General features: G+C 37.5%; 1 protein-coding gene across 2 annotated transcripts in view; it reads right to left on the bottom strand.

The window, feature by feature from the left end:
* SOX30 (SRY-box transcription factor 30) overlaps window positions 1–21,616 on the bottom strand; it is a 25,019-nt gene extending 3,403 nt beyond the window's left edge. The window contains exons 1-4 of one of the 2 annotated variants that reach the window (XM_019795106.2): window positions 20,390–21,616; window positions 18,314–18,553; window positions 16,898–17,077; window positions 9,762–10,254 (exon numbers count right to left, since the gene is read on the bottom strand). In XM_019795106.2, the coding sequence (XP_019650665.2) occupies window positions 9,762–10,254; window positions 16,898–17,077; window positions 18,314–18,553; window positions 20,390–21,401 (1,925 nt within the window). In that variant the 5' untranslated portion in view covers window positions 21,402–21,616. The remainder of the gene's footprint in view (window positions 1–9,761; window positions 10,255–16,897; window positions 17,078–18,313; window positions 18,554–20,389) is intronic. The other variant, XM_034655691.1, reaches the window with a different exon arrangement.
* Window positions 21,617–22,488: the final 872 nt, after the last annotated feature.

Genomic DNA, 22,488 nt, shown 5'->3' with positions numbered 1-22,488 from the left:
ATAGCAGCAATGACCACAGTAGCCAAACTATGGAAAGAGCCCAGATGTCTATCGACAGATGAATGGATAAAAGATGTGGTAATATATATACAATGGAATATTACCCATCAAAAAAATGAAACCTTGCCATTTTCAATGACATGGATGGAACTGGAGTATTATGTTAGGTGACATAACTCAATCAGAGAAAGATAATTATATGATCTCACTGATATGTGGATTTTAAGAAACAAAACAGAGTATCAAAGGGGAAGGGAGGGAAAAATAAAACAAGATGAAACCAGAGGAGACAAATCATAAGAGACTCTTAATCATAGGAAACAAGCTAAGGGTTGCTGGAGGGTAGGGGAGGTGGAGGATGGGGTAACTAGGTGATGGACATTAAGGAGGGCATGTGATGTAATGAGCACTGGTTATTACATAAGACTGATGAATCACAGACTTGTACCTCTGAAACCAGTAATACATTATATGTTAATTTGAAAAAAGAAAATGTGTTTTACACACACACACACACACACACACACAGAGGAATATTGTGCAGCCATAAAAAAGGATGAGATCTTGCCATTTGTGACAACATACATAGACCTAGAGGGCATCATGCTAAGTGAAATAAATCAGACTGAGAAAGACAAATACTATGTGATTTCACTTGTAAGTGGAATCTAAAAAAAATAAATAAAAAGCAGAATCAGAACTACAAATACAGAGAACACACTAATGGTTGCCAGAAGAGACAGGGGTGGGAGGTTGGGCAAAATGAGTGAAGGGGAGTGGGAGATACACTCTTTTAGTTATAAAGTAAATAAGTCACAGGAACAAAAGGAATAGCATAAGGAATATAGTCAATGATATTGTAATAGCAATGTATGGGGACAGATGGTAGCTATACTTATTATGAACGTACTATAATGTATAAACTCATGAAGTCACTTTGTTGTACATCTGAAATTAATATAACATTGTGTGTCACCTATACTAAAAAAAAAACCAACCAAACAAACAAAAAAACCAAAAAAACAAGAGTTCCTGGGCAGGGGGGCTGTGGCACTGGAACAAAGGACAACAACTTAACTTTGTAGTTGGCTCTCCATAATAAGTTAAAAACAGTCTTCCATGGGGCGCCTGGGTGGCACAGCGGTTAAGTGTCTGCCTTCGGCTCAGGGCGTGATCCCGGCGTTATGGGATCGAGCCCCACATCAGGCTCCTCTGCTATGAGCCTGCTTCTTCCTCTCCCACTCCCCCTGCTTGTGTTCCCTCTCTCGCTGGCTGTCTCTATCTCTGTCGAATAAATAAAAATAAAAATCTTTAAAACAAAACAAAACAAAACAAAAAAAACAAAAAAAACCAGTCTTCCTATCAGAAAGATTTAGAATGGATATTAAACTGTGGTTTGAAAGATCTTTTCCAAATAAAATTTTTGCAATGTGAACAACTGAAAAGATTATTTTGCTGTTTAACAAACTGCTTTTTTTAAGGCAAGTCTAAAAACTCTGCCTTCCAATCCCGTTTTTTTTTTTTTTTTTAGTTTTCTCCCTTTCAAAGGCACAGAATAGGAATCCTAGAAAGGGGTATATAAAAGTCCAAGCTAGAGTTCACTGGGCTCATGGACTCCATCTAGTGTCAGATAACATAACGTAATAACCACACCCAGCAAAACTTAAAAGTTGAGGGTTTTACTTCATGGTCCCACATTCTTTTTTTTTTAAAAAAAGGTCAGCTTTGTTTTCTTCCCTTTAAAATATAAGTACAATCGACATACTAGATATTATCTCAAACTCTTTGAAAATAAGGGGTATCTTGGGTGGTTTGGTATCCCATCCCCAAATCTCCCAGGTGCTGGGGCCTTGCCCATGTTAAATATCACCATAATGAGGCTAAAGTTCCAAAATGCTTCAGATTTCCTTTCCTATTGCCACATCTTCCTTCAGGCATTTTTAATATAACACATACGTCCTGAACGCACTATCCTTCTAGCTAGTATGACTTTGCTCCTGTAGCTCTTCTACCCTCAGGTCCCTCCATCCACTGAATTACACAGATACCTCTCCTCCACAAAGCCCTCCCTTCAGCTAGAAACAATTTAACCACTATTTGTTTTCAGGACTCAATGTCCTTATTATTCAAGAATTGGTGGAGAATTTAATTTTTAAAAAAGATCTAGAATTTAGGTATATACTAGACTATATACCTATGTGCTAAAGTCTATAATGCAAACTGCAAACATTACATGGCTATAAAGGTACGGTAAAAACACATTATGTTCAGAAAACAGATCAATTAAGATAAGAGTAATCCTAGAAGGTTGCATGGATGAAAATGAATAAGTTTAGAATCACTGTGGTATAGTGGGAAAAGCATCAATTAGAATTATTAGAATGATAATATTAGCCAACATGTAATAAGCATTTACTATGTTCTCTAGGCATTAGCTAGGGAGTTTATGTGTTATCTCAATCATTATTTAGAACAACCATATGAGACAGATACTATATCTCCATTTTACAGATGAGGGAAGAGAACCTTCAAGAAATTGAGTAATTTGCTCAAAGTCATATAATTAGCAAGTAGTAATCAGGCAAGCTAACTCTAGAACTTGTTCTCCTAACTACTGAGCCACACTACCTGAGTACTAGTTCTAGCTCTGCCACTTAAAAACCTGGTAACCTTAAAAAAACCTCAATCTTTCTGAGCCTTGGGCTCCTTATATAAAACAGATAATATCACCTGTTCTGCCAACTTAAAAGATCTGTCAGGAGGAACTTGAGAAAGGGTATCTATGAGTACTTTAGAAACTAGAAACACTTTTAATGTATTATTATTGAGTCTTACAAGAAGTTACATGTAATAATATATTCATAAACACACACATACATGTATGTTTTACATTGATTTTCAAAAAGAAAGAATGCAAAGATAGAACAAAATCTAACTGAAATGGTGGCATGTGGGAGGCAAGATGGAAGAGGGGAAGAGACAGGCAAAGAGCTAGACTTCTCAGAATGGACTTTGTATTATCTTTTTGACTTTGAAACCATGTAATTACTTTACATAATTTAAAACAAATGCAGCATTTTAAAAACTAATCCCTAAAAATTAAAAGCAAATGAAAACGAACCCCAGTTATATCAAGTTATAGTTGCCTTAACTACACACAGAAATATTATTTCAAGATACTTTAAATCTGATATTTTTATTGTACCTTCCTGGTAAGATACACCATAAAGAGAAAAGAATCACGAACAAATCTTAAACTGCATTTGGTAATTTTATTGTTCATGATATTGTGGTTTTGAAACTATTGATATAACTGTTTTGAAGCTCTTCTCTCTATACGAATGCACACTCACACATAGAAAAAAAACATGTTTAGTAAGATAAAGCAAATATGTTATTATCATTAGGAAGCAAGATTTTTAGGAGGAAAAGATACTAGCACATAAAATCAAAGAACTTCATTTGAAACTACAATACTAAATTTATTTTGGAAATATCAATATATACTCATGAATTATTTTTCTCATTCAAAAAAATACGTTTTCTCATATTTTCCACTGAAAATCCTTAGATACTTTATTAATTTAGTAGCAATAAGCATGTCTATTGCCCAAATTGTGATTTCAGTAAAAGGAGCCTGGATTTCTGGGTAAAATGGCTGATTCCAGGTCTGGTATGTGCAAAATGTACAAGAGAAACCTAGGACATATTGTGCCAGAGAACAAAAAAGCTATCAAAGATTAAGGATACAGGACCCAACCTGTAGCCAACTAGACAAATAAAAGACAAAAGGATAATTTGAGCATCAAAAGATATAATAATGACTGCAATGTATCAAAACATACCAAATATACAAAAATCTACTTGTTCATAATGGTATTCCTAAAACAAAACAAAACTCAGTGATATGAGGGGAAAAATCAAGAATTTATCCTACCCTTCTGTATTTCAGAGTAACCAACTGATGAGGGTAAGTCTTTCTCCAAAAAAACATTCTAGTTAATGAGTGAAGGAATACTGAATCAGAAAATCACCATTTTGCAATCTCATGGCTCTAGGCAACAATCCCCATAGCTACTAAAATCATTACACTGGTATTTCTCAACCTTAGCTGACCATTACAATCACCTGGAGAAGCTTTTAAAGAATACTGCTGCCTGGGTCCTACACCCACAAAAATTCTAATTTATTTGGTCTGAACTCTTCAAGTGATGCTACTGTACAGCCAAGAATTGAGAAGTATAACTTACGGTGATAATACCTGAACCGACAGATCATTCTTAACATCACTATTAGAGAAAAACAGACTTTGTGTACCTTTTGATGTGATACAATGCAAATTACACAGCACTACCCATGAGGTATCATTGCCAAGGAAAGAGAAAGCAAGAGAAAAGAAAAAGAAAGAAAAGGCAGGGGGAGTAAAAGAAAAAAAAATTAAAACTGAATCTAATCAAGTTGCAAGATCTATCATTTTACAGGGAGAAAAGGGTAATAGGTAACATGTAAATAATACCCAAGGATAAAATAAGCAAAATCCAGGATGAGGATAATGTGTTTCTACACTGAATTCATGGCATTAAAAAATAATAAAAGAGGATAGAGTATATTTTAGCATGAAAGAGGCTTAAGAAACATAATCACATCCAATGTGTGTATCTTGCTTAGATCCTGTTTTATACAAACTGATAGTAAAAAGAGAGTTTGAGAAAATGGAGGAAAATTCAACAAGTCAGTTAGTGGTTAGATGATAATAAGGAGTTATTAATTTTTCAGGTATGAAAATAGTAGGTCGTTTTTTCAAGTCCCTAACTAGTAAATAACATACTGATGTATGTATGAAATTACATACAATTATTTGCATCTATGCATTCACTTTAAATGCATTCACTTTAAAATACTTAAAACACTTCCCCCCCAAAAGCAAAAGAAATAAATGAACCAAGAATAGCTAAACTGCTGATAATTATTGAGTGATGGTTACATGGAGATTCAATATGCTATTCTGCTTTGCATATAAAAATTTCTGTAAGGCAAAAATACAATGTTATTCATTGCTTCTCTCACTTAGTAGTATGCATGTAAGTTTCCTCCATGTCTTTTCATGGCTTGATAGTTCATTTCTTTTTAATATATATTAATTTTAATTATATTAATGTAATGATATTCCACTGTTTATAAGTAGCACAGTTTTCACCTACTGAAGGACACCTTGATTGCTTCTGTTTTGATAACTATGAATAAAACTGCTATAAGCATCTGTGTGCAGGTTTTTGTGTAAACAAAAGTTTTCTCTCTCTTTTTTTTTTTTTGGTGGTAAATACCAAGGATCATGTGGTAAGAGTATTTTTAGTTTTATAAGGAATTGCCAAACTGTCTTCCAAAGTGACTGTACCATTATGCATTCCCACTAGCAATGAATTAGAATTTGCTTTGTTCCACATCCTGACCAGTATTTGGTGTTGTCCGTATTTTGGATTTTGGCGATTCTGATAGGTTTGTAGTGGTATCCCATTTAAACTTATAATTCCCTAAAGACATATGATGTGAAACATCTTTTCACATGCTTAAATGCCATCTGTATATGTTCTTTGGTGAGTTGTCTGTTCAGATTTTTTGTCCATTTTTAATAGGTGGTTTTCTTATTGTTGAGTTTTAAGAATTCAATACTTTGCACATTTTATATAACAGTAGTCCTTAATCAGATGCATCTTTTGCAAATATTTTCTCCCAGTCTGTGACTTGTCTTTCATTCTCTTGATACCACATTGTTTGATATAGTACCTTTGTAGTAAGTATGAAATCAGAATTGTGAGTCCTCCAACTTTGTTCCCCTTTCTCAAGATTGTTTTAAAACTATTCTGGGTCACTTACAATTCCCTATAAACTTTAGGGTCAGCTTTTCCATTTCTGTGAAAAAAAATCATTGGGATTTTTGAGAGGGACTGTATTGATTCTACAAATCACTTTGGGAAGAACTGTCTTCTTAACAATATTAAGTCTTCTAATGCATGAACATAAAAACTTTTGTATTTACTTAGAACTTTCTTTTAGTAATGATTTATAGTTTTCAGTTTATAAGTTTTGCACCTCTCCTTGGTTAGATATATTCCTGGGTATTTTACTATTTTTGATGCTACTTTAAATAGAATTGTTTTCTTAATTTCCTTTTTGGGATTTCTCATTGCTAGTGTATAGAAAATTCAAGTGATTTATGTATATTGATTGTATACCTGCAACTTATCGTTAACTCTAATAAACTTTTGCAGATTCTTTAGAATTTTCTATATATAGGGTTTTCCATACGTAGGATCATGAGCAAGAAGAGATAATTTAATTTCTTTTGTTTTGGATGTCTTTTTTTTTCTTGCTTAATTTCTCTGGCTAGAATTTTAGTACAATGTTGAATAGTAATTGTGAAAGCAGACATCCTTTTCTGGTTCTCAATCTCAGGGGGAAAGCTTTTGGTCCTTCATCAATGAAGATGATATTAACTGTGGGTTTTGTTCAAAGATGCCCTTTATCACTTTGAGCAAGTTAACTTCTATTCCTAGTCTGACGATTCAGTTTTGCAATGAGGAATTGTTTTTTATAATAAAAAGGTGCTGGATTTTTATCAAATGCTTTTTTTTCTGCATCAATTGAGATGATCAGTTGGTTTTGTTCCTTCATTCTATTTATAAGGTGTATTACATTGATTGATTTTCAGATGCTGAACCACACGTACATTCCTGGGGTAAATCTCACTTGGTCTTGGTATATAATCCTCTTCATATGCTGTTGGATTCAGTTTGCTAGCATTTTATTGAGCATATTTTACAACTATAGGCATAAGATATATTGGTCTGTAATATTCTTTTTCGTGATATCTTTGTCTGGCTTTGGTAGCAGAGTAATGCTGGTCCTAGAAGTGTTCCCTCATATTTTTTGGAAGAATTTGAGAATTGGTTTTAATACCTCTTTAAATGTTTGGTAGAATTCACCAATGAAGCTATTTAGCCCAGGGCTTTTCTTTGCTGGGAAGTTTTTGATTACTGATTCAATCTCTTAATATAGGTCTATTCAGCTTTGCTATTTCTTCTTGTGTTAGTTTGGTAATTCACTTATTTGTCCACTTTATCCAGGTATCTAACTGGTTGGTGTACAATTATCCACTGTATTCACCTATAGTCATTTTTATTTTCGTAAAGTTGGTAGCAATATACCCAATTTCACATCTCATTTTAGTATTTATGATTCTCTTTTTTTTTTCTTAGTCAATCTGGTTAAAGTTTCATCAATTCAATTGATCTTTTTAAAAAGCTAACTTTTGTTGATTTTCTTTTATTTCATTAAACTCTCTTTTGTTTTTCATTCTTTACTTACCTCTGATCATTTCTTTTCTTCTGCAAGCTTTAGGTTTTGTTTGTTCTTCTTTTTCTAGTTCCTTAAGTGTAAAGTTGTTGTTGACTTGAGGTCTTCCTTTTTGAATGTAGGTCATTGCAGCTATAATTTTTCTGGTATTCTATCATGGTTGGAGAAGAAACTTTGCATGATTTAAATTTTTTTAAACACTTTTGAGACTTGCTTTGTGATCTAACATACGGTCTATCCTATGTGCAATTGTCAAGAATCTATATTCCATCATTGGGTGAAGCATTATATATGCCTGTTACGTAGTTGGCTTACAGTGTTGTACAGTCTTCTATTTCCTTATAATCTTCATCCATTTTGGAGGAACGATCTATCCATTATTTAAAGTATTCATAGCTAACATCATACTCAATGGTGAAAAGCTGAAAGCTTTTTCTCTAAGATCAAGAGTAAGAGGGGCGCCTGGGTGGCTCAGTCAGTTAAGCAACCAACTCTTGATTTTCTGCTCAGGTCATGATCTCAGGGTCGTGGGATTGAGCCTGCATCAGGCTCCACACTGAGAAAGGAGCCTTCTTAAAATTCTTTCTCTACCTCTCCTTTGTTGAAAACTGGACATCTGGAGTATTATAATTTAGCATTTCTAAAAATCAGATTTCTGCCCCTCCCCAGGGTATGATACTGTTGCTTCTTTGGAGTTGTACTTATGTGTCTCATTGGTGACTTGTCTAAACTACTTTTGTAAAGACTTCATTTTTTGTCTTTTGTGATTATTTAAGTCTCTGTTCTACTAACTTAGTGATTTGGCAGAGGTTTCCTTAAACATGTAGAGCCAAACGAAACAAACCAGAGCAAAAAACACCCTCCCAGTCTTTGCAGATTGGTTCTGAGTTAGGGCACTCCTTCAGTGCTTAGCCAGGCTGTTTACAGTCCTTTCTTAGACTTGATTTCCTACTCATACAGAGCCTAAAGATCAGTCAGAGGTGAAAGTTTACAGTCTTCTCAGGTGTTTGCTGAATATGTGTCTAGCCCCGGACATGTGTGTGCCATTCTGGATTTCCCAGTATACATATGAGATTTTCAAAGCCTGTATTCCCCCATGTAACTGCTTTCCCAATCTCTTCTAGGTTTTTCAGTTTGCCTGCTGCTTGCCCCATCTGTTGAAAGCTGAGGTAGTATATGCCTTTGAATATTTTTCACAAACACTACTTGAAAGACAACTCAGACCCTGAGAGTGTTTTGAGGTGAGTGAAACAAAAGTAAGCCCTTGAACCAATTCCTCAGGAAGCCACCAAATAAGTCAAAATGCACAACCATAATGCTTTGAGAAAAAAAGTTCTATATTGCCTCTTCTAACAGCAAAGAGTCACACCAGAACATGAGCCACCATCCCCTTGATCATCACTAAGCTATAAAATGGGGAATGGTTGTGGCAAACTGGGTTAAGGACTTGAAAGCAAGCAATCCTATTATGAGTTGAAGTAACATAATATATACCTGAAAAGTTCTTTGCGCTACCGCAAAGTAAGTGGGAAGTAATTTTACTTTCCTAAATAAGTAACAATGGAAGATTGGTATTAGATATGTAACACTCCGATTTCAGCAGAAACTGTCTCTGTTTATACACTTAACAGCAATTGAAAAGTAGAACTTAACACTCTATTAGAATGTTCGCAAGGAAGCTAAATTCTATCACTCCAAAATGAAAAGTTACAAATTTGTTTTCCCTAGATGCTTTCCTATAAAAATCAATTCCTTTACTGATAATTTATATGGGAATTTTTTTGATTAAAAAGACCACTGTGTAACTTTGAACAAGTCATTTAATCTCTCAGACCAAGCATTCTCCTCTATACCATTGTTGTTCAAAGTTTGGTCTACAAACCAACAAAACTGCCATCACTTAGGAACTTGTTAGAAATGCAGAGTATCAGGCCTATTATACCCTTGTATAGGATATTGCTCTAACTCAGACCTACTGACTCAGAATCTGCATTGTAACAAGATCACATATGAATGATATACATGTAAAAGTAAGTCTGAGAAGCAGAACTCTATACAATAAGGTATGGGGGGCGGTGACTAAGTGATCTTAAAGACCCTTATAACTGCTTTTTCCGAAAAATCAGATCTGATAACACCGAAGCCTGTATTATCTCATGGCAACAATCAGCTACAGCTGAGTACCAGCTACCCCATTAGATGGGGCAGTTCTTTGGCCCTCCTAGTCCTCATCTAGCCTCCTTCATGTATTTATGTTAACTGCTTGGTCCCTATTCAGCCTCTAATCTAAATCAGATTCCAACCAGAATTGAGGAAGTCGCTTTTTAAATAAAAAAGGGGTACCTTCAGAGGTAAAAATTCACTAGCTATATGTGCCTTTAGGTGAAAGAAAAAAAATGTTCATTTACCTTGATGGGAAGTAGTGAGGTCCAGGTAGGAAGTAAGGGTGATGAAAAGAAAATCGTGGTGGTGTCCCGAACAACGTGGCTGGGTGGCCAAGGGGAGGAGCCTGGTAGACATGTGAGTGTGGAATAGGAGGAGCCTGGGGGATTGGAGCACTTCTGGGACAAGTGGAAACGCTGGGATACTCCTTCGGAGGTTGGATGGTTGAGGTCGCAAATCTGGCATGGACAGTACTTGCACTAGTTGGAATCCTGTTGGTGTTCTCCAGAGAGACAGGAGTGGGTCTCTTCACAGAGCGACTGGCTCCAGAATGCAGCTGATGAGTGTCTGTTTGGGAAGGCCCAGCAAAGTGCTGGGGTGGGAGTGCCGGGCGAAGGGGCAGACTTGGAGCCTGGAGGGCCACCTGGGCAGTACTGGAGACGCTGGGCTGGAAAAGTGAGATGGGGCTTGGGCGCTGGACTGCAGGTGTAGGCAGCTGGATGGCAGGTGGGGCATCACCTTTAGAAATAAAAATAGCATAGGTCTGGCATTAATTGAGGTGCTCCATGTTTTTCTTTTTTCAGAATTTAATAAGGGGTACAACTAGAAGCCTTCACTAACCACCTCACCTAATAACATTACCACATCACACCACTCTATTTTCTTTACAGTATTTGAACAAATTGAAATCATTTTGTTTACCTATTTTACATTTTTTAAAAAAGATTTTATTTATTTATTTGACAGAGATAGAGACAGCCAGCGAGAGAGGGAACACAAGCAGGAGGAGTGGGAGAGGAAGAAGCAGGCTCATAGCGGAGGAGCCTGATGTGGGGCTCGATCCCACAACACCAGGATCACGCCCTGAGCCACAGGCAGACGCTTAACCGCTGTGCCACCCAGGTGCCCCTACTTTACATTTTTTGTCTCTCTTTCCCGTCTAGATTCTAAGTGACATGAGAGGAGTGACCTGTTCTGTTTTGCTCCCTGCTGTATCTCCAGGCACCCAAAATTCTGTATGGCACAGAACAGGCAATCAATAAATATTTCTGAATGGATAAATAAATGAATAAAATTGAGTGATTGAGTGACAGATGAATACATACAAATGCTAGTGTGTATGTATAAATGTTTCTTTAAAAAATAATATGAAACTATTGACAGTGGTTACTTTTAAGGAACAATCATCTGGGAGAAGGGAACAGGGCAATGGGGCAGAAAGAAAAGCTAGACTTTTATTATGTATCTATTGCTACTGTTTGAATTTTCTATTGTGTAAATATATTAACCTTATTTTGAATATTTGTATTGTGTAAATGTATTAACCTTATTTTGAATATTTCTATTGTGTAAATATATTACCTTATTTCAGGGTAGTGTATGAGTCATTTTTCTACTATTTTATATACTTCTCTATATTAAACTGATATTAAAATATTTAATTTTTTAATTGAAAAAATAAACAGTAAAATTATTTTGCTTTATTGCATTCGATGTCAATGTCATTACAGAAGGAAATTCCCAGGTGAGAAGAGGACTTGCCACAGGTCAACAATTTATGACAGATGTGAAAGTAGTATTATTGCAGCAAGGCATAACAAATATGGCAGAATTTTATAGGTAGGTGAAACAATCATGTTCTTGAACAAGAGAGGACTACTAATTGAGTTACCAAGTTATTCAAATGACACATTTAGCTAAACTTAATTAAACTTTTCCAAAGAAATACAGAGAGAAGCCATAGCAATAGAGTCATGATCTGGTTTATTCCCATGCAGTCAGATCTCTGTTAATATAGAAGATGCAGTCCAAGAACAGACTCTATGGTAAGAAATATGTCTCTGTGAGAGGCTGAAAGGAATGTGGATCTTCTCTTAGCCTTGCCCAGTGAAGGTCTTTACTTCCTCTTTCTCTCCAGATAAGGCATATAATACTCCTCTTAAACCAGCACATAGGGAATTAAGGGATCTATCTATCTGTTTCAAAGATGGCCCCTGACCCAGTGAAGCACAGACAACACAGAGACGGGGTGTGAGTGAAGCTGTCCTGACTCGTAATTGATAGAGTTATGGGCCCTCCCATCTGTGAGGCACAGGCCTTAGGCCTTTCCTGATTGATTAAGCATTAAGTAATTTCTCTCTTAATTTGTAAATCTATAAATCTATAGCTTATCACAAAATATTATAAATCTTTCTGTTTCCTTGTCTGCCACACCGACCACAATCACAAAACCGGAAGCTTGAGAGCAGGAACACTTTCATTCATGTCTGCATTCCAGTTTTTGGCACAGAACTTGGCTAATAATAGTTAAGAAACCTATTACTAGATGGAAAAGAAAACCCTGATGAATAAATCTATACCTGATAGCACTTCTACCACTGATCTGGTATAAGGAGAACTCCCTTCTCTAAACAACTGTGAAGCCAGGCTGACTTGTAATTGAATTATCACTGCACTCAAGACGTCTGCTCCTAAAATCTACCTCTGACACAGGTTTCTCTTCCCTATAGCAGTACAAGAAGCTCTTAGTTCTCAGTAAAGAAGTATGATCTTCCCAGGCAAAGTAAAGGAGCTATACAGACCAAATGATATTATTTCAGTTACTGAAGAAGGAAGGGACTCATCTTTTAGCTGACATGAAATGTTCTTTTTTACCAAAGATATTTTTATAAAAAAGCAGTACGAGGCATGAGATGATAAATCATGCATTCCTTTAATTCAATATTCACCAAGTAACTAACATATGTCAGGCACTGTTTTGGTCTGGGGTTAAAAATAAAATAGATGCATAGAGAGTTATATAGAAGTATAAGGAAAATGTCCTAAATGTCGAAATTCTGGTTGCTAAGCAGGAAGTTAAAGTCTGCAACATCCAGTCATCTCCATAAACTGTCAGTGAAGAGAGAAGACTTGTGGGAAGGGCAGAGCTCTAATGTATGAAACTTTAGATAAGGTATGGAAAAAACTAGCCAGTCCCATGTTTTCTCTTCTTAGAGCACATAGCTAAATTGCTTTTCCCAGCCTCCCTTGCAGTCAGAGGAGTTGCTATGTGGCCAAGAGCTATCCAATGAAAGGTGGAAGAGATGTGCACCACTTCCGAGACTGGCCCCTAAAAACCTTTCATGCATTATCTTCCATGTTCTTCCCCCTTCTGCAGGTTCATGCACACTAGTCCAGTGGCCTTGGATGCCACGTATTAAAGATGGCAGTGCCACGGGGTAGAAGAAGTCTATGCCCATGAGTCACTCCTTCAAAGACAGCCATACACTGACTAGAAATACCTATTTTAGACTTTAAATGGATAAAAATAAACCATAATTCTTTTTAAACCATTATGTTTATGTGCTTGTAAAGCAGCTAGCATTATCCAATCATTACATGAAATAAAGAGCAGAATTCTNTTTTTTTTTTTATTTTTTTTTTTTTATTGAAATGGTATATTTTTATTTTTATTTTTTTTATTTTTTATTTTTTTTTTTAATTTTATTTTATTATATTGTGTTAATCACCATACAGTAAATAAAGAGCAGAATTCTAGATCTATAGTATAGTATGACAAGAACAAAAAAAAAATACTGATTTTCAATACTCTCCCACCACCTTTCCCAAAGGGAAAGAATCCACTGCCTGTACTGACTGGACAAAGGGTGCACTGAGGCTTCTGTTGTGTGACTGGGATAAATAGTGAAGGAGTGAAGAATGGCAGAAACTGAAGACAGACCAAATTTCTCTACAAGAAAAAGCTATCTGGAGGTAGTAAGGAGGGAAGGATCAACATGTGGCTGAACAAAGAGAAAAAGAGGCAGAGAGAGAAGAAAAGGAGAAAGAAATAGAGTAACAGGCAGAGACATAGAGACAAAGATGGGAAATGGAGAATTGGGACAAACAGGCAACTGATTAAAAAAAAAAGTGGGACTTTGGAGAGAACCCCGAGATGACTTACTAGATGCCGAACCATGTGATTCTTCTTTCCCTGCCCCCTCAAGAAAACCTATAATAAAGAGCAACATCTCTTTTCAAGGAATTTTTGTGCTGGATTTGTACTTCTCGTGGACATGATACTTTGCTGGCATGGATCGTAAGGCAAAGAGAAGACCAGATTTTTTTGGATTATAATAGTATCAGAATAATGGAGGTTTTTTGGTTTGTTTCAGTTAAACAAGAAGAGGTGCCATATGTCTACTAACAAACAACTGAAATAGTAGTAAACTTTTTTAATTGAAAATTTAGAGAAAATGTATGAATTTGGAAGAGTGAAGGAAGTCAACTGAGTGACAGTATAATAAGGCAAACCAGTTTTGGGCTTTAGAGATAAAATGTAGAGAGAAGAAAATTCACCAGAAAATTCATATATGTATAAAATGACATTTAAAGGCTAGGCTAAAATAAATATAGCCTCCACCAGAGTTCTAGAAGACTTTAAAATAAACAAATTTGATATTTGATATAAAATGAAAATGCTGGCATAACCAGCATCAAAGACAGTTGATAAAAGAAAGATCTAAAAAGAATTCTGGACTATCATGCTGTAATCATTTTGGAAACAAAAAATAGAAGAAGAGCTTGGGATGTGGCATTAAATGTGAAAGACAGAGTGAACATAATGCATTGGTCATAGAAATAATAACAGACAAGGTACTATAGATTCTATCAAAGAAATAGTAAAATTAGTTGTATTGGTATCTATCCTTTCTATAACTACCATATAAGCTCTTTGATAGGAGACTGTAAAGAAACCTTTGTATTCTGTCTCAAGCACAGAGTTTGACCTATGTTTGGTACTTTATAAACATTAGGTTATGGGGTGGGGTAGGTAGGTAGGCATGCAAATATGGCAGTGGAATATACTATAGACTGAGAAAACATCTGAGATGGAAATATTCACCAAAACAAGGGACAATACCAAATTACATTGCTAGATTTCAAATAGGTTGACTTAATAAGATAAAAATGTGCTAGGATGATACAGTACATAACAAATAATTGATTAGAACAAATAGGTTTAGTAGAATACACAGTAAAATGCAAAAGCTTGACTGAGATCCAAATAATGGATAAAGACTACTAGAAAGTGCATGAATTCTGTATATGAAATATTAGGCAGCAGTGATCACAACATACTTAGGATCCTAACAGCAACAAGAAAAGACAAAAAAGTCCATCCTGGGGTTATTAGATTTTTGGAAATACAGATGTTGGCTAGGGCAAAAAAAAAAGCTAATAGGGCTAACTAAAATTAAGAATTAATTTAAAATGAAGGTTATTTTATATGATAATTCTAAAAACCCAGAAGGAAATACTGTGCCTCAAAAATCAGAAAGTTTTTAATGGTTAACTGACCAAATCAGAGAGAACCCATCAAAAAGGAACGACGTCTTTTAATGATGAAAATCTTTTCCAAATGTGTAAAACAAGAAGCCCAAGTGCATTAAGTACAAATAAAAATTAGGCAGTCCAAAGGAAAACTGAAGGAGTCACATTTGAGGAACCTTAAAATCAATGCTAAGTGACTCTTTTACAGAAGGAAGAAACCCAGTAGAATCAGTGGAATAGTCGTTACAGTATAAAAGGCAACTGAAAGAAGAACAAAGAGACTCAATAAACTCCTTCTGACTCAAAAAGACTGTAAGATTTCTGAACCCCAATTCATTTTCATAGCAGATACGTTAAGAATATATACATTACTGTGGTATAACGCCAAGTTCACAGAGTGTTCTAATCAAAATTGACAAAATTAATATAACTAGATCTTAGGTGGCATACACCTAAGATTTGTAGAGGAACTCAAAGTCAGAACTGAGAAAATGTTAGATGAAGTAAATACAAATGGTCTCATATGGCATTTAACTATGGATAGAAGCAGACGGAAGAGAGGTCTTAGAAAAGGGAATAAAGAGAAAAATTATGAAAGCAGAAATCATAATAACATAGCAGACAAAACAAAGTAAGTTAAGAAAGGCATAATTAAGCCTAGGTTGAAATACAGGATTAAAGGAGATACTACCAAATAATGAAGTGTGGAAGTGCCTGACTGTGCTGGAAGAGAATAGGGCCATAGAATGAGCTTTCTGCATCTTTCTTTTGAGAATAGACATCTTGACTGTGGCTTTGTTGCTGTCAATTGCTATAATGATACATAGAAAAAAAACACTAAAAATGTGTAATATTCTAAGAAGTCAATTTTTAAGATATCTAAACCTCTCAGCACATAGGGGTGGCTTTATTACCAGAAGGATATGAGCAGGTGGAAACTGGAAAGAGTAGTAGTTTTAGGACAAGTAATAGTAACTAGTGAATGTATAAGGTTCTGCCTAAGAAATGGTTAAAATAGGTTCTGGAAGAACGAGCCCATGATGGACAGCGCTACAACAAGTTACTAAGATACTAGTTTCTCAGCTTTAGGTTCTTAAAAGGAACAGACAAGAATGTCATAAAGAACTGATAATAGGGGCGCCTGGGTGGCGCAGTCGTTAAGCGTCTGCCCTCGGCTCAGGGTGTGATCCCAGCGTTCTGTGATGTAGCCCCACAACAGGCTCCTTCGCTGGGAGCCTGCTTCTTCCTCTCCCACTCCCCCTGCTTGTGTTCCCTCTCTTGCTGGCTGTCTCTCTCTCTGTCAAATAAATAAACAAAATCTTTACCAAAAAAAAAAAAAAGAACTGATAATGGAGGAGAAATTTAGGTAAAGACAATATAAAGAACCAAATACTTGGGAGAAAATAGATTACTTCCACTGCTTATCTAGAGCAGCAAGAGAATGGTCTTAACAGATCCATCATCATTGCTAAATTCCAGAACAGGATGTTCTATATACCATTAGCAAGCCATTCTTCTATGATGATAGTAAAAAGATACTTCTATTTCCTATTGAATTACCTCAGTCCTTTCCTTCATTATCTGCCTAATCTATGGGCTCCTCCTGATTTGGTTAAAAGGTCTGAGGTTTTATACAGAGAACATTTGCTACACTGGCAAACCAAATATTTTCATATCTACTGAAATTTTTCCTTCTCCAATTTCATGTTTTTACTTTCTTCTTGATTTTTTTCCCCCTTAATATTGTTGTTCTAAAAATTCTTAAGCTAAGAGAAACAAAATTTCAACTTAAGGTAAAATTTTCACACAGCTATTAAACAATTCATAATCCACAATAAAACGAACTCACCAACTGGATGAGTGATGGTGTTCTGTAGGCTGGGAATTACCACAGAGTAGGTAGGTGAGCGATAAGGATATATTGTTGTAGGATTTGTAGAGATGATATTCTGTGTGGTACCAGAAAACACATTGGAAACACTTAGAGGGAAGCGTTTTCGCTTCCCTGGACGAGGTTGATAAACCCAACCTATGGAGAAGATAAGCGATTTTTAATTTGAAAATAAGACCCTATTCAGCCTTTAAATAGTTATTTTCACAATAAAAATATCCAAAATACTTCTAAATTTAAAAAAATAAGTTATTGTCTATAGTGTCTGTTCCAAGTTTATTGTACGATTTTTGTGCATTTTAATATCCATATAGCTCCTAACTAGTTGTTAATATTGTAACCCATAATTCAAAGGAAGAATGAGGTCAAATATCTTGTATCTAAAGACACATAATCAATCCATAGTAAAATCAAGATTAAAGACATTGAGCTCGAATCCCAAAGCTTTTCCTTTACCTATAAAATAATGCCCCTGTAAGATATTATTCATCTCCTCCTGTTCCCTTTCTATGAGATACAATTGTCTATATCTTACAATGGAATGGTCAGTAATGACCAGTCACTATTTTTATACCTAGCTTAGGAAGAGTCACTCTCCTAAACTTGGCAGTCTCAAGTCCACAAACAATCCAATTTCCTTCCAAAGTCAGAAGACTGGAGTTTAACAGTGTGCAGCGACTGTATAACCAGGGGAATCACTGGTTCTCTGTAACTGTTGCCTCTGACACCCAAAATTTCTGCTCACATTTTAGAAAAAAAATAATTCTGTTCCCGTCATGCATGATCATGTCAGCCATACACCTTGCCTTTACCCAAACTTAATCTAAATGTCCTCATGGCTGGGGAGTAAATCAGAAATTGTTTCAAACTACGTCATGATGAGGATAAATTTGGCAGTTAGGAGACATAAGTATGTTCTGATAACCACATAACATTAAAATGAAGCATGGTGTCAATCCTTGCATTTTCATTGTCTTTTAAGGGTATGATACATATTTGTTTCTGTTGTTATGATTTTAACTCTTCATTTTCTATTATATTTGCAAAATTGTAGCCTCAAATTCTGGAGTTTTACCTTCATTAAGTTCATATCTGTATATTTAATCAAAACCACAGTAAAATTATGTCCCCTGGTTTGTTATTAGTTGGCAAATGTGAGACCACGTAATCCTCTACTTGGTTCTATTTAAGAATAGACCTATACCCAGTATCAATTCAATCATTACTATAATATTAGCCATTATTCTCTTTATTGTACATATCAGATTAGAAAAAAATACCCATTTTTGTCTTTCAATCTCAATCTAACCTAATCTTTACCTAAATAAATGTAAAAGAAATTAGGAAGAAGTTTTGTTTATTTCATTTGATTACCAGGAAATTCCTCTCTGTGCTTTTCTTTAATCTTTTGTGCTTCATCATAATAGGGTTTCTTTTGTTCCTCACTAAGTTTGTTCCACTCTAACCCGAGCTGGACGCTGATTTCTGCATTGTTGGCTGCTGGATTAGCTTTGGCTAGTGCTGGCCGGTGAATCCTTGCCCAAACCATAAATGCATTCATGGGTCGCTTCACATGACCATTTCTGTCCTTACTGAAGGGAGTATCTGGTATTCCTACATGACAAAAATTAAGAGACTGAATTAATGTGCCACACACACACACGCACACACACACACACAATGTTAAAGTGAAGTGCATCTTCATCTATATTTATTTTTTAATGGGAGAAAATATAGTCAAAGAACTGCCAGTATTCCAGACTGCCTCATAACCCCTGAACTCAGCATTCTAAACTATAGCTTAGAATGACTCTTCTTTTCCTCAAAAAGAATAACATTGTTGAAAATATTGTAGGAGTAGTAGTGTTGAAGACACAGTAAACTGTTGGCTTATTACTTCTTTGGGCTTTGGTAATACCTCTACCAATAATTAACATTTAGTTTCTTTCCCGTTAAAAAATTCTACTACTGGGGGACAGGAACTATGACTTATCCATGACTATAACCCTAGCAGTAGCTAGGTGTTCTCTAAATGTTTAAAGGAACTCATTTACATGCCCCTGTAGTGTCCATTCAAGTAAAAATATTTATAATATAATACTATATTCTATTTTATTATGAAGGTGAAGCTCTTGCCAAGGTGGGTCACTGACACTAATTCTATGTCCTGGGAGAAGAAATAAAAGAAAAATAATAAAAGTGACTTTTCAAAAGTCACAGAACCAGTTGAAATTACAATAAAGGTGGCTAAATTCACATCTCTTCCCTAATTCATCAAAAACAACTGTCTATAAACTTCTTTTATTGTTTCTCTTTATTTTAGTTACTTGATATATTAATTTTTCTAAAACGCACAAAGGATTAAATAAGTATTATAAAGAAAGTTTTCCCTTTCTCTCCTTAAGAAAATGAAGTTTATAAAAGCAAGAGGGTGAGATGGAGAGAAAGGATCGGTAAGGAAAATAAGAAAACAGTAAATATAAAAGCTAATGAAAATATGAACTGATATGATTTTCCATGGCATTCATTGGCATAAAATTGTCTGAATTAAATCTTAAAATAAAAATTTTCTAACTGTATATTCGTAAATAATGGGTAGCGATAAAATATCGATTTGTAGTTGATACTGCCAACTATAGTCAACTTTTTGAAAACAATCTCTAGCTTATTCTACACTATTTTCATTTTCTATATTTCTATAAATCCTTAGCTTTTAGAATACTAAAGTGTTACATTTAATCGTACTATTTTCTCTTAAAAAAATGTTTACTGTTCATTTTTAAAGAAGACAAATCACCTCCAAATTCAGTATAAACTTTCCTGTTTGATTATAAACATTTTTTCATTAAACACCACTTAAATTTTTCTTTTTGGGCGCATGGGTGGCTCAGACACTTAAGCATCTGCCTTTGGCTAGGGTCAGGATCCCAGGGTCCTGGAATAGAGCCTCAGGTCCGCCTCCCTGCTCAGTGGGGAGTCTGCTTCTCCCTCTCCCTCTGCTCCTCCCCCGGTTGTGCTTTCTCTCTCACTATCTCTCTCAAACAAATAAAATCTTTTAAAAAAATAAAATTTTCTTCTTGATACACGTAAAAATATCGAACTACTATAATACAGTATTTTAAAGTGTAGTATAGAAACTGAGGGCAGAAATAACTGTTTATAGTGAGAATATTTCTATTTTGTATATAAACATTGGTCACCTCTAAATCTCTTCATTCACTGGGCCTTAAAATAGGTTTTTAAAAAATGTTTGGGAATCTTGGAACATGTTAGTGTATTTTACTGGTATATGTACAAGTCAATTGGAAGTGATACCTGTGCAGACTTTGCCCTGTAATGAATCAGTTCCATGATTTTATTTTTCTAGTTTAGGCTTCTGAACTGCTGACATGTCAGCTATGGGGCAACACAGACGAAGTTTGAAAACCAGATTCCCCTGCCGTCTAATACCTGCATCTGAGGGAAGCACGGTGAGCGGGACATCTTTGGTTTCAATTTTTACAGAAGGCTCCAGTAAAGATTGCATTTTAATAGGCACTGGTGTCAAGGGGACCTCGGTCAACCGTATCAGCTCTGAAGGTGGAGGTCCCTGAAATTGGATGCGGGCCCCAGGAGGGACTGTGTGGAGAGTCAAAGGGATCCTGAGGTCTTGCTGGTGTGGCCCAAAGGCACTGGATGGCTGGGCTAGGATGACTTCTTTGCTGCCATGGACCAGGCCATTGGACGCGGGCTCCGTGCCCAGCCTGCCGTCCTCGCGGAGTCTCTCGGGCTCCTCCGTTTTGATGACTCCTTCTCTGATGGTCGCCAGGTTTTTGCCTTCCCCGCCTTTCGCCACGTCCCTCAGGACCTCCTCCGCCTCCAACTTGCCCTTCTTTTCGTTCCCTCGGCGGCAGTCGAGAGTTGGCCCCGGGCCTTCCACCTTGGCAGCCCTGGAGGCCCTAGGGCCCGCCTCCATAGGCCTTCGCGTCCCCGCGGACAGATCCAAGCCGGGCCCCTGCTCTTGCTTCTCGGCCTTTATGTGGAGCGCCCGGGGCTGCACCGGGTGCAACTCGGGTCTGCAGGGGGCGCCGTCGGACGTGGGCGGCGGTGGTGGCAGCAGCAGCAGCTCGGGCCTCAGCTGCAGCAGCCGTGCCTGTGCGGGCGAAGCGACGACGCCTTCGTCCAGGGCCTGAGCCAGCGGTGGCCCTGGCGGCAGCAGCAACACCTGTTCCGGCTTCGCCTGCAGCAGCCGCCGTGCGGCGGGCTGTACACCCGACGCCTGGGCCTCCCCGCACGACGAGGCCACGGTCGCAATGGCGGCCGCGCACGAGGTGGGAGGCGACGGAGGGAGCTCCGCGGCCGCAGCCCTAAAGGAGGCGCCCTCGACCGGCCGCTGGGGCGGAGCAGGGCGGAGCGGGCGCGGCGGGGTCGCCCGCGGCAGTTGGCGCGGCTGAGGCTTCGGCTCTGGCCTGGCTCTCTCCATGGGGGGAGGGGGACGCCCCGGCCTGGTCCCGGCCCGGATTGTGAGCTCAGCCGTTTGTTGGCGACCTTCCCCCTCCCCCTTTCGGTTAAGACCCTTCCAAGGTCCTTGCTACCCAGAACCCTACGCGGTTCAAAAGCGGCCCTCCGTCTGGCCTCGCCCAATCACAAGCGTCCCGATACCCCGGACCCTCCAATCACAGGCGCATTCTCCGGCCCTTCCCGCCCTCCGCTCTCTCCTCGTGCTGAGCCCTCGAATTACCCGCGATGGCCTGGGCTGTGGCACGTGCTGCCCATTTTTCCCCACTGACTTTGCCTCTCTTCCGGAGTTCTCATCCGGCAGTTGTCCTTAGTTACCCCTCCCCCTCCTGGAGAGCCAGACAATGGTGTTGCCCAGGAAACGGTGCGGTTCCACGCTACTGACCTCCGGAGGATAAAGTCCAGTGAGTCCCTTACGGGAGATGGGGAACCAGGCCTTGTATGTGCGATTTGCCATAAACGAAAGGCCCGGGCATCACTTTGGGCCTTTGGATCTGTACCAGGAGGGAAAGGGAGGAGACTTTGCACCTACGCCTTTTATACAATAACTGTACTGGTTAAACTTTCAATTAATCACCAGGTTCTTTGGGCCCTACTTGCAAAAATACATCCCAAATTCGTCCACATACTTGGGCTTCCACCGCCATTACTCAGTTCCAAACTTCCATCATCTTTCACCTGGATACTGCCATCGCTGTGTGAATAGTCTCCATTTTTCTTCCTTGTTCCACTGTGTTCCAGCTGCCAGAGATCTTTTTAAAAGTGCAAATCTAGTTCTGTTACACTCCACTCTCCTAAATATTCCCCACTGACCACGTGATAAAGCTCTATATACTTGCAAAGCATATAAAGCCCCAAATGGCTTGGGCTGTATGGACTCCAGCTACACTGGCCTCTCAGCAATCTACCTAAAGGGGCTTTGAATGCTGTTTCTCTCTTGTGTCTCCTTACCTCCTCCTGCTCATTTTTTAAATTGCAGTTCAACTGTCACTTTCTCAGAGAAGTCTTATTATCTGATTCTGAAAATCAGGTCAAATCTTTATGAACTCGTT

Source organism: Ailuropoda melanoleuca, chromosome 3 (genome assembly GCF_002007445.2).
Source record: "Ailuropoda melanoleuca isolate Jingjing chromosome 3, ASM200744v2, whole genome shotgun sequence".
NCBI classification, from domain to species: domain Eukaryota; kingdom Metazoa; phylum Chordata; class Mammalia; order Carnivora; family Ursidae; genus Ailuropoda; species Ailuropoda melanoleuca.
This window is presented reverse-complemented; position numbering and strand designations above follow the sequence as displayed.